This window comes from Styela clava, chromosome 5 (assembly GCF_964204865.1).
Source record: "Styela clava chromosome 5, kaStyClav1.hap1.2, whole genome shotgun sequence".
Taxonomy (NCBI): domain Eukaryota; kingdom Metazoa; phylum Chordata; class Ascidiacea; order Stolidobranchia; family Styelidae; genus Styela; species Styela clava.
Window position 1 is genome coordinate 8,987,749 of NC_135254.1, and position 13,107 is coordinate 9,000,855.

Consider the following 13,107-nt stretch of genomic DNA (forward strand, 5'->3'; position numbering starts at 1 on the left):
CGGACGAGTTGCTCTAATTAATTCATGCTTGTAATTGCCTTTAAAATATCGCGGCTTTAGCTCCGCACATTGCTGACAGTTGGAGCAAATGTGTTTTACATCTTCAGTAGAGAAAGGCAGATTCTTAGATCTGATGAAATGTGACAATCTCCTAACACCCCGGTGACCAAGTTGTTCATGAATACTTTTGAGGTCAAAATCAGGATTGCCAAAAAGGCAACTTATTCGAGACATAGTATCAGGGGCTACATTATCAATCCCGGCTCGATGAACAACAGTATAATTGTAGCAACTAAGTTCCAATTTCCACAATGACAATTTAGTGTTTTTAATTTTGCTTTTATGGTTTTTTTGGAAAATGAAAGACAGGGCCCGTTGATCTGTAATTAAGCAAAACTTTCTTCCATGTAACAAATAACTCCATTTTCTGACTGCTTCTATAATAGAAGCAGCTTCTTTTTCTATTGAAGGGTACTTTATTTCACTTTTAGATAGTGTACGGGAAGTAAAAGCTACCGGACGACCACACTGATTTAAAATAGCAGCTATTGCGTTATTAGACGCTTCACATTCAATGGTGAAAGTCTTGCTTTCGTCTATACTCCCGAGGCAGGCATTTAGTAGATCGCTTTTCAAAATTTCAAAACATCTCATAGCATTGTTTGAAAGTGGAAACCCCGAATTTTTAGTCAAGGGAATTATTTTATCAGAAAATTTAGGAATCCATTTGGAATAGTAAGCAAACATTCCAAGGCAACGCTTTAAACTCTTAGAATCACGAGGAGGCTTCATGTCGAGCAACGGTTTGAAATGCTGAGGATCCGGTTTAATAGTGTTATGTGATACTAGATGACCCAACAGTGATAGTTCAGTAGCAGAATAAAAGGATTTATCTTGGTTTAAAGTTAACTCACAATCTTTGGCAGCAGAGAGAAATGCTTTCAGTCGTTCATCGTGTTCTTCCTTGTTCGTACCATAAATAGTGACATTATCCAAGTAAGCCAAAGTTCCCTTCAAGTCGTATTTGGCAATGATAGAGTCAATATACCGCTGAAATGCAGCTACACCATTAGTAACACCAAATGGAAGCCTGCAAAATTGATAAAGGGAGCCAGAAGCTTCAAATGCAGTTAAAGGTCTATCACTTATTGCTAATGGCACTTGGTGGTAGGCCGATTTCAAATCCATAGTAGAAAATACACGTCCTTTAGCTACCTCATTTACTATCTTGTCAATTTTGGGCAATGGGTAGGCGTCTAAATAGGTGTATCGATTTATCGTTTGAGAATAATCAATAACGAGACGTTTCTTATGCCGGGCATCTTTGGTCACAATAACTTGTGCTCTCCATGGGGATCTTGAAGGCTCTACTATACCTTCCCCAAGAAGACGAGATATCTCGCTTTTAATAAATCGACGATCGTCGGAACAATAATTTCTAGACGGAGCTGCTATCGGTTTGCAGTTGGGTTCAATAAACTGAAAAATCTGAATAGGTTCACTAACCTTTGCAGCAGTTAGGTTACAGGTTTTCTCGACATTTAGATCTTCATAAGCGCCATCAAACCGAAATATAACTCTTCTGTGCTTGCTCATGAAGTTATGCCCCAATATAACATCCACACACAAGTTATTTATTACGCCAAAGTTGACATCTTTGTATGTTCGGGAATTCGCCCTAATATCGGCTGTCACAGATCGCAATATACGAGCTTCGGACTTCTTTGATGCTAGTGAAATTTTAGACATCGGTCCTTTTAGAGTAAGCCCAAGAGAAGACGCGAAATTGCTAGCCATATAATTATCAGAAGAGCCCGAGTCGAGAAGAGCATCAACTTGCCTGCCAGAGATTATTACAGAAACAAGAGCTAGTTTTAGACTGCTAGGTACAACAGCAGCTAAATGTGGGTTTTCAACTTTGTCACGATTTTTATTAGAAGATCTACATACTCTTGCAAAGTGTCCACGTCGACCACACTTGAAGCAATACACATTTCTGGCTGGGCAATTTTGACGTTTTAAGCGATGCACACCTCTACAATAACCACACCTTTTGACAGCAAAATCGAAGTTTGAAGTTCTCGATGTCACAGCTATAGATTTGAAATTGTCATCACGTCTTTCTTCTGTGTCTGATACAGTTTCAGATGCTTCTTTTTCTGACAATGTGGTCATTAATTGGCCATTCGTACATTCTTGATAGGAGTTAGCAAACTTTTCGGCTCTCTCTAATGAATCTGCAATCTGAAGAGCTTTGTCAAGTGTTAATACTTCGTGCTCCAACAACCGTTGACCAATTTTGGCGGATTTCAATCCAGTTATGAAAGCATCTCTTATAGCTTCTTCTCTATACTTATCAGCAGATACGGCTTCGAAGTTGCAGTCTTTAGCTAACGAAGACAATTGTTGGAAAAATTCTGTTACGCATTCGCCACTTCTTTGCTTATTCGTCGCCAATTTATGCCTGGCAAAAACGTCATTTTTCTTCTTCTTGTACAACTTCTCTAATTTGGCCATAGCAGTGTCATATGTTGTTATTTCTTCAATATAAACAAACACATCAGGAGACATGTAGCCCACAATAATTGCCAATTTGTCAATCACAGGCAATGTTGTTGTCGTCGGAGACGAAGCTCTAGCAGTTTCTGCAGAATTCAAAAAGCTCTTGATCATGCGTTCCCAATGACTGAAAACCTTTTGAGCATATGGCGAATTCGGCGGAGTGTCCAAGACTGGTACACGGATAAACTTTTCCAATTGTTGAGCCATCACGCTTTGTAGTGGTAAAACCGAAGCTAATTTTTAAGTTAATAAAATTGTAGTGAAACCATTCGAGGAAAACTCATTTAGACTGTTTTCTAGGCTTTTATTAACTTAAAGATTACTACTATACTAAAACAAGAAAAAGAACAAGTTACAAGATGTAGCAATCCTGACGCACGCTAACCAAATAAAACCTACGCATAGCCACGAGACTATTAACGATGGTGCCACGTTGGCCACATTAGGTGGCGCTAATTCAATTTCATCACAGTGTATATATTGCGCAAGTGCCAGATCCTTGTTAGAAGTACATTAGTAAAATCACATGAAAAGAGTCAAATGTCGAAACAACCAAAAACAGAATGTCGAATGAACAACACAAAAACTTTCGCGTATGCAGATTTGCAACTCCTCGTCCATTGCAGTTAAAACATTGTACGTTTTTTTTGAGGATTCATTTAATTTTTATTTTTTGTTCATACGTACGATCTTTGTTGAACGACGAAAATAAATATTCGAATCTGACGCATGTTGATGTCGCAGAAGTGGTTTGTTAATATACCTTTGAATTTCAGTTTCGTTTCAAGATAGGGATGGTATGACGCAATAAAATAAAGTCTTACGGAGTTATTGGATTTAACGAGCGTTGACTATTTGTAGATTTACTCGAATACGATTTTGAACCTCAACAGCCACTCACCCGACTTGTATCTTTATTTAACGCTAGAGGGTTGTATCAAATATTATGTGGATACGCTATTCGTTGAGCACTAGCACGTCGCCAAACTCGATTATTGAAACTATAATATCAGCAGAAACGCGAATATACGATACATGGGTCGGCTTTGCATCCAACTAACAAACAGTAGAAGTCTACTCGCTCTGAAATGTTTTGCATGTCCCAGTATTATAGGGATGAAAATGATTAATCGATTTTGAATGGTTAACAGTTACGATTTATTTTTACTGTTAACTGACATCTCTGGTACAAATCACCTTTATACTGTACATTTTTTTAAATGATTAGTTCATCGCAAATTTATCTCCCGTGGCGTATGATAAAAGAATATCACCTACTGTATTGGAGAGCACCAAAGAAGGTGAAAAATAATTTAAATACGAGCATTGCTGATTATGAAAATAATAACTCTTTACGTGTATACATTGTGCAAGTGCCAGATCCTTGTTAGAAGTACATTAGTAAAATCACTTGAAAAGAGTCAAATTCGTCGAAACAACCAAAAACAGAATGTCGAGTGAACAACAAAAACATTCGCGTATGCAGATTTGTTTAATTGTATGTTGTGAATATTTAGTTATATTTAATGCATTTTAAGTTCAAGTCTGAGATGTTGATTTCGATTTTAACACCTAAAAGTCTTACAGTTTCGACTCCAGGCCAAGAAATTTAACTTCCTTTTTAGATTGTAAACTATCTCAGACCTTCGTAAAGTATTATTAAATTTTAGTCAATAAAATTCGACTATTTACAGCTTCACATAACTTTTTTTTCACGACATGTTGGAAATTTTTCTATCAATTGTAAGTTTATCGCATCATCAATCGTACCGACTTGTCACTGGTTGTTATGCTACACACCTTGGTATAATATTTAAAATTGTTTCGTGCTTTTTAAAAAAATTCATGGGATTCAGACTTGGCGTATTGAGCTCATTATTGTATTTGGTTGTATCGTGGTTGTATAATTAGCTCATCGCAAATTTATCTCCCGTGGCGTATGATAAAAGAATATCACCTACTGTATGGGCACAGAAACATGTAAAAAATAATTGACATATTAGCATGGCTGATTATGAAAATTTGACAATGATAAGTTCAGAATCAGTTTCCCGTGAGAATATATTGTTCACGGTTTTATTGCAGGAGCGTATATTCAATGTCATTAAAAAAGTGCGCATTCTGTCACAGGAATATATTAGCATATATATCGACATTTTCCGAAACTAATGACGGAAGAGCTTTGAATTAAATATATTCCCGGACGTGTTGAATACACCCTCCGATGATACATACACTCGCATCACATCGTATTGAACTGTTATAGCTAGTAGCTCTTGATCGCAGTTGATGCAGTTTTTTTATTATATATATCTGTCAGTATAAGTCACAAAACAAACACTGGAGTTTTGTCACGCAGAATCACGAACACGACACGCAAAATTGCCTTGGAACCATTGTGGCGTGACAAGTTAAAATTATAACTTATTGCGACTAACGTCACGCTGCGGTTAACAGGTAATTCTATACGGTTAAGGGTTAAAGTGTTTTCACTGAACTTTACAGTCTTGCTAAATATCCATTTTGTACATGCAAACCACGGTTGAATGAAAGTAGACTGCGACCTGTAGTGGTAGTGTTTGACGCATCATTCTAGTATAACCGTTATAAAACCCAACAGTCAACATGCAATCAAAAACAAAACAATACGACCCACAGAGAACACGAATATAGTTTGAAACGCGAATCTCTTCACGTGTATATATTGTGCAAGTGCCAGATCTTTGTTAGAAGTACATTAGTAAAAATCACATGAAAAGAGTCAAATTGGTCGAAACAACCAAAAACAGAATGCCGAGTGAACAACACAAAAACTTTCGCATATGCAGATTTGGTTAATTTTGTGCTGTGAATATTTAGTTATGTTAATGCATTTTAGGTTTAGGTCTGAAATGTTGATTTTGATTAACAACTAAAAGTCTTACAGTTTCGACTCCAGGCCGAATATTTAACTTCTTTTTTAAATTTTAAATTATCTCAGACCTTCGTATTATTAAATTTTAGTCAATAAAATTCAACTATTGACAGTTTCACATAATTTTTTTTTCACGACATGTTGGAATTGTTTTCATCAATTGTAAATTTGCTGCTTCATCAATCGTACCGCTTCGTCACTTGTTGTTATGCTACACACCTCGGTATAATATTTAGAATTGTTTCGTGCTTTTTAATAAAATTCATGGAATTCAGACTTGGCGTATTGAACTCTTCATTGTATCTGGTTGTATCGTGTGAAAATGTGGCCTCTATCGGTTATTGCTTGAAATATGTTTTTATCATGTTTTACCTCGACCCACTTTCCTATCTAACCCTCGACCTACTTCCTTATTCTCCTCGGCTTTTCTATCCTCTACCCACTGCCCTATATTCTCTAGGACTTCCTGACCCTCGACCCTATTCCTTTTCGTCCTTTCTATCCTCGATCCGCTGCCCTATCTCCTCTAGACCTTTCCTTGCTTCGACCAACTGCCTTATTCCCCTCGGCTTTCCACCCTCGTCCTTTCCTGCCTTCTACCCACTGCCCTATCTTCGATCTGCCTTTCTAACCCTCGACCCACCGCCATATCCCCTCGGCCTTTCTATCCTTGTCCCCTATCCCACTCATCTTTACTATCCTCGATCCGCTGCCCTATCCCCCCTCGGCCTTTCTAACCCTCGACCAACTGCCCTATCATCCTCGGCCTTTCTATACTCGATCCGCTGCCCTATCTCCTCTAGGCCTTTCTAATCCTCGACCCACTGCTTTATTCCCCTCGGCTTCCCTATCCTCGACCCACTGCCCCATCTTCTATCGGCTTTTCTAACCCTCGACCAACTGCCCTTTCGGCCTTTCTAACCCTCGACCAATCTAGGCCTTTCTAACCCTCGACCCACTGCCTTATTCCCCTCGGCTCCCCTATCCTCGACCCACTGCCCCATCTTCTATCGGCTTTTCTAACCCTCGACCAACTGCCCTCTCGGCCTTTCTAACCCTCGACCAATCCTCTAGGCCTTTTCTAACCCTCGACCCACTGCCCTCTCGGCCTTTCTAACCCTCCACTGCCTTATTCCCCTCGGCTTCCCTATCCTCGACCCACTTCCCCATCTTCTATCGGCTTTTCTAACCCTTGACCAACTGCCCTCTCGGCCTTTCTAACCCTCGACCAACTGCCCTCTCTCCTGTCGGCCTTTCTAATCCTCGACTAAAACCTTTATATCCCCGGCCTTTCTATCCTCGACCAACTGCCCTCTCTCCCCTCGGCATTTCTAACCCTCGACCAACTGCCCTCCTCGGCTTTTCTATCCTCGACCCACTGCCCCCTCTCCTCTCGGCCTTTCTAACCCTCGACCAACTGCCCTCTCTCCTGTCGGCCTTTCTAATCCTCGACTAAAGGCCTTTCTATCCTCGACCAACTGCCCTCTCTCCCCTCGGCATTTCTAACCCTCGACCAACCACCCTCCTCGGCTTTTCTATCCCCGACCCACTGCCCCTCTCCTCTCGGCCTTTCTAACCCTCGAAGAACTGCCCTCTCCCCTCTCGGCCTTGACCCACACCCTTAACCCTCTCGGTCTTCCTATCCTTGACCTACTGCCCTATCCCCCACAGACTCTCTATCCTCGACCCGCTGGTCTACCTTCCTCACTTCTTCTTAGTACCCTGAACACACACAACACACTATAATACTCCCCTTCTCTCAGTTACCTCCAACTCCCTCTCAAATCTGATCATTAAATCCAACTTTCTTTGTTCCCGGTTAAGCACACTTTCAGGCTTTATACGGCTCAAATAAGCCAATGAGATTATTTGAGCGTAAGTTGAAGAAACATACCAATAAGTCTGAATGCATTTGTGAAGTAAGGTAATCAACCACCGTGATTGGTAGCTTGAAAAAGTGATACTTCTACCTTGCTAGGTTACCGGAGCCGTTTCACATTGCATAAGCTCACGCGCAGAATGGTGCTTGATTACGGCAACCCCATAGCCGAGCCTGGGATAGGCCCTCTACAGGAAGATGGACTACGCCACAGCGTATGTTGAGAAAACATGTCAATAAGTGTGAATGCATTTGTAAGGTAATGTTATGAGAATATTTAGGTGAAACAAATTTATAGTTCTAATGAGTGTCCAAGGATGACAAAAATGTTTAAAATCTTGGATTGACATCTTTTTTATTTCATTTGCTTAGCCATTTAATGCAGGCTTTTGATATGGAATTTCAAATGATAATCAACCACCGTAATTATTAGATTGAAAATGTGCTACTTGTACTTTGCTAGGTTTCTGGAACCGTATCAACATTGCATATGCTCAAGAGGCCGCAGTGTACTGAAGTAGTCAGTTATGCGAGTTACGACCAGGGCTGGGCATTTCGAATCGAATATTCGAATCGAATCGAATAGTAAATTATTCGAATCGGTTTAGAGCAAATTTTCGAATCGCCGCCATCTTGTTTTACTCTTTCCGCCAATGGTCGAGGTAAATTTCTCAATTTTTTTTTCCTTGAAGCCATATTTTTTCAACACAATTCTGACTTATGACTCTTTTCTGTATTGAGGTATTGATGAAAACGTTTTTTTTTATTGTCAGTGATGTATTCTATGTTTTCAGTAATTTATGTGTCTGGAGGACCTAAAATACTAAAAAATTTACATACAATTTTATATCTTCCAAGTATTCGAGATTCGATTCGATTCGAAAAAATTATTCGATTCGATTCTGAAATCATCAGGTATTCGAAAATGCCCAGCCCTAGTTACGACCCAATCTATGTTTTGAATAAGCGAAGGTACATTAAAGCAGAATATATAATTTTATGCTAGTAGGTTTATCTTCACCTCTCCGCTGAATTTGCATCATATGTCCAGTCGTCCATCCATCACCCTCAGACCTCCTATCCTCGACCTTCTTCCCCGTCTTTTTCGAATTTCCTATCCTCTAAACACCGCCGTATCACCAAAATATATAGGGCCATGACCCTATCTGCGTGTCCACATTCCCGTGTTATTGAGCACACGTTAACAGAGTGTAACTCCAATCTGAACTCCTCAGAAATCAATGAGCACACAATAGATTGAGTGCCAAATGTTTTTATATTGTAAAGATGCACAATTGAATTGATCCCAATAACAGATAACAAATTACACTCAAAATTGTAATGCAGTTATGTGATGAAACCAATTTTCAGACCTTCTGTCCCCTACCCACTATCCTCTCCAACTTCCTAACTTTTGTGAATTTATTATATTGCATTGAGAAAATTTTTGCCAACCCAAGATTTCAAGCGTTTTTGTTGTCATTGTACGCACTCCTCGCTGAAGCTATAAGTTTGTTTCATGCTTGAATATTCTCATAATATTCTTACAAATGCATTCAGGCTTATTGACATGTTTTCTCAACTTACGATTAAATAATCTCATTGGCTTACTTGAATCGTATGGAACCTGAAAGTTTTGCGGCTCGATTAGGGATAACGAGGTGTAAAGTAGTTGAAGGGGACAGAATAGTAGACCATAGGGAGGTTGGGGGGGATAGGGCAGTGAGTAGAGAATGGGAAAAGCTGCAGAAAAGGAGGCATCGTGTTAAAGATGGGAGGTCTGAGCAGAGAGTCGAAGACAGGCCTAACAAGGTACGATTGAATGGTTGAATAAAAGTCGACTGCGACCTCTAGTGGTAGTGTTTGACGCATCATTCTAATATAAACGTTATGGACCCCAAGAGTCAACATGCAATCTAAAACAAAACAATACGACCCACGGAGAACACGAATATAGCCTGAAACGCGAATCTCTTTACGTGTATACATTGTGCAAGTGCCAGATCCTTGTTAGAAGTACACTCGTAAAATCACATGAAAAGAGTCAAATTGGTCGAAACAACCAAAAACAGAATGTCGAGTGAACAACAAAAACATTCGCGTATGCAGATTTGTTTAATTGTATGTTGTGAATATTTAGTTATATTAATGCATTTTAAGTTCAAGTCTGATATGCTGATTTCGATTTTAACAACTAAAAGTCTTACAGTTTCGACTCCAGGCCAAAAAATTTAACTTCCCTTTTTAGATTGTAAATTATCTCAGACCTTCGTAAAGTATTATTAAATTTTAGTCAATAAAATTCGACTATTTACAGCTTCACATAACTTTTTTTTTCACGACATGTTGGAAATTTTTCTATCAATTGTAAATTTACCGCATCATCAATCGTACCGCTTCGTCACTTGTTGTTATGCTACACACCTCGGTATAATATTTAGAATTGTTTCGTGCTTTTTAATAAAATTCATGGAATTCAGACTTGGCGTATTGAACTCTTCATTGTATCTGGTTGTATCGTGTGAAAATGTGGCCTCTGTCGGTTATTGCTTGAAATATGTTTTATCATGTTCTACCTCGACCCACTTTCCTATCTCGCCCATTCTTTCTTGTCCTCGATCAGCGGCCCTATCTCCTCTCGGCCTTTCTAACCCTCGACCCACTTCCCTATTCTCCTCGGCTTTTCTATCCTCTACCCACTGCCTATATTCTCTCGGACTTCCTGACCCTCGACCCTATTCCTTTTCGTCCTTTCTATCCTCGATCCGCTGCCCTATCTCCTCTAGACCTTTCCTTGCTTCGACCCACCGCCCTATCCCCCTCATCCTTCCTATCCTCGATCCGCTGTCTTTCTAATCCGCGATTCGATTCCTATCCTCGGCCTTTCTAACCCTCGACCAACTGCCCTATCCTCCTCGGCCTTTCTATACTCGATCCGCTGCCCTATCTCTTCTAGGCCTTTCTAACCCTCGACCCACTGCTTTATTCCCCTCGGCTTCCCTATCCTCGACCCACTGCCCCATCTTCTATTGGCTTTTCTAACCCTCGACCAACTGCCCTACCCCCTCGACCCACTGCCCTCTCGGCATTTTTAACCCTCTACCAACTGCCCTCTCTCCTGTCGGCCTTTCTATCCCTCGACTAAAGGCCCTCTATCCTCCTCGGCCCATCGCCCTCGCTAACCCTCGACCAACTGCCCTCTCTCCCCTCGGCTTTTCTAACCCTCGACCAACTGCCCTATCCTCCTCGACTTTTCTATCCTCGACCCACTGCCCCCTCTCCTCTCGGCCCTTTTAACCCTCGACCAACTGCCCTCTCTCCTCTCGGCCTTTCTAACCCTTGACCCACTACCCCCTCTCCTCTCGGCCTTTCTAACCCTCGACCCACTGCCCCCTCTCCTCTCGGCCTTTCTAACCCTCCATCAACTGCCCTCTCTCCTCTCGGCCTTTCTAACCCTTGAACCAATCCCTTAATCCTCTCGGTCTTCCTATCCCTATCCTCGACCCTACCTTCCTCAGCTTTCTTATCCTGGGCAACTTCTTCCTAGTAGCCTGAACACACACAACACGCTATAATACTCCCCTCCTCTAGTTACCTCCAATTCCGTCTCAAATCTGATCATTAAATTCAACTTTCTTTGTTCCCGGTTAAGCACACTTTCAGGTTTTATACGGCTCAAATAAGCCAATGGGATTATTTGAGCGTACGTTGAAGAAAACATACCAATAAGTCTGAATGCATTTGTGAAGTAAGGTAATCAACCACCGTGATTGGTAGCTTGAAAAAAAAGTGATACTTCTACCTTGGTAGGTTACTGGAGCCGTTTCACATTGCATAAGCTCACGCGCAGAATGGTGCTTAATTACGGCAACCCCGTAGCCGAGCCTCGACAGGAAGATGGACTACGCCACAGCGTATGTTGAGAAAACATGTCAATAAGTGTGAATGCATTTGTAAGGTGATGTTATGAGAATATTTAGGTGAAACAAATTTATAGTTCTAATGAGTGTCCAAGGATGACAAAAATGTTTAAAATCTTGGATTGACATCTTTTTTACTTCATTTGCTCAGCAAGGCAATGCAGGCTTTTGATATGGAATTTCAAATGGTAATCAACCACCGTAATTATTAGATTAAAATGTGCTACTTGTACTTTGCTAGGTTTCTGGAACCGTATCAACATTGCATATGCTCAAGAGGCCGCAGTGTATGTTTTTAATAAGCGAAGGTACATTAAAGCAGAATATATAATTTTATGCTAGTAGGTTTATCTTCACCTCTCCGCTGAATTTGCATCATATGTCCAGTCGTCCATCCATCACCCTCAGATCTCCTATCTTGACCTTCTTCCCCGTCTTTTTCGAATTTCCTATCTTCTAACACCGCCGTATCACCAAAATTAGGGGGTTTGACCCTATCTGCGTTGAGCACACGTTAACAGAGTGTAACTCCAAACTGAACTCCCCAGAAGTCAATGAGCACACAATAGATTGAATGCCAAATGTTTTTATATTGTAAAGATGCACAATTGAATTGATCCCAATAACAGATAACAAATTACGCTCAAAATTGTAATGCAGTTATGTGATGAAACCAATTTTCAGACCTTCTGTCGCCTACCCACTATTCTCTCCAACTTCCTAACTTTTGTGAATTTATTATATTGCATTGAGAAAATTTTTGCCAACCCAAGATTTCGAGCGTTTTCGTCGTCATTGTACGCACTCCTCACTGAAGCTATAAGTTTGTTTTATGCTTAAATATTCTCATAAAATTCTTACAAATGCATTCAGATTTATTGACATGTTTTCTCAACTTACGATTAAATAATCTCATTGGCTTACTTGAATCGTATGGAGCCTGAAAGTTTTGCGGCTCGATTAGGGATAACGAGGTGTAAAGTAGTTGAAGGGGACAGAATAGTAGTCGCTTCTCGGCCTTTTGGCTAAGATCAAGTGTATGGTTCGCTGTTTAATTAGGTCTAGATTTGGGAGAGGCCCTTCCCGTCGTGTTTTTTCTTTACGGGCCTCACCATCAGCTTTATGGAGGAAAGCCGAGTGCTATCGAGATTAGTAAGTCAGCGAAACACTTCGGATACTAAACTACCTGGAATATACTCCAAAATGGACTACTCCGCCGCCGCAGCAGCACAGCCATCGGAATTAACAAACTCACAAGCAAATACGCAACCACTTACAGTTTATTTGAAGACTAATCAGGACCTGGAATTCTCTTCTTTGATGGACATACTAAAGGAAAATGAAGTAACTCAAAACTATTGCGACCAAATTAGAGGGTTATTTGAAAGCCGAAGAGGAACTTGGCTACTCTCTTTTGCCGAAAAAGCTGGGAAAAGCTGCCGGGACGATTTCCTTGAGGCTACCGGTGGATCGATTAAATCAGAGGGAACATCAATAGAAGTTACGTTGCCTAACAAGCCACCAGTGCGTATTTCCATTAGAGGAATCTTCTACGAAACGACCTTCTCTAAGGCCGCAGCAATCGTAAACAATCTTGGGTGTGGTAAAATCCGAAGTGCCGTCAGAAACTACTACAGGGGCAGTGCAATTTACAATGGATATACATCCTTCTTGATGGATGATTTTAAAAAGGAAAGATTGCCAGCTTTTGTCACCATCGACGGTAGAATTTGTAAATCCTTCCTCCCAAGGGAGATGTACACACCAACGTGTGGCAGATGTCTGGTAACGGGTCACATTTTCACTGAATGTGAGAATGAGCCCGTTTGCAG

General features: G+C 40.6%; 1 protein-coding gene across 1 annotated transcript; it reads right to left on the minus strand.

Moving 5' to 3' along the window:
• Positions 1-775: 775 nt before the first annotated feature.
• On the minus strand, positions 776-2,769 carry LOC144422848 (uncharacterized). The gene is made up of 2 exons (XM_078112732.1): positions 915-2,769; positions 776-813 (listed from the first exon to the last, which is right to left on the minus strand). The coding sequence occupies exons 1-2, from the start codon at positions 2,767-2,769 to the stop codon at positions 776-778; spliced, it is 1,893 nt and encodes a 630-aa protein (XP_077968858.1).
• Positions 2,770-13,107: the final 10,338 nt, after the last annotated feature.

Bases quoted from the DNA above. Each gene is read 5' to 3' on its own strand.
- LOC144422848 (XM_078112732.1), bottom strand. From the start codon at position 2,769: ATGGCTCAACAATTGGAAAAGTTTATCCGTGTACCAGTCTTGGACACT. The intron at 814-914 runs GTGAGTTAACTT...CCGGATCCTCAG, and splicing joins TCTCTCTGCTGCCAAAGATT to CATTTCAAACCGTTGCTCGA.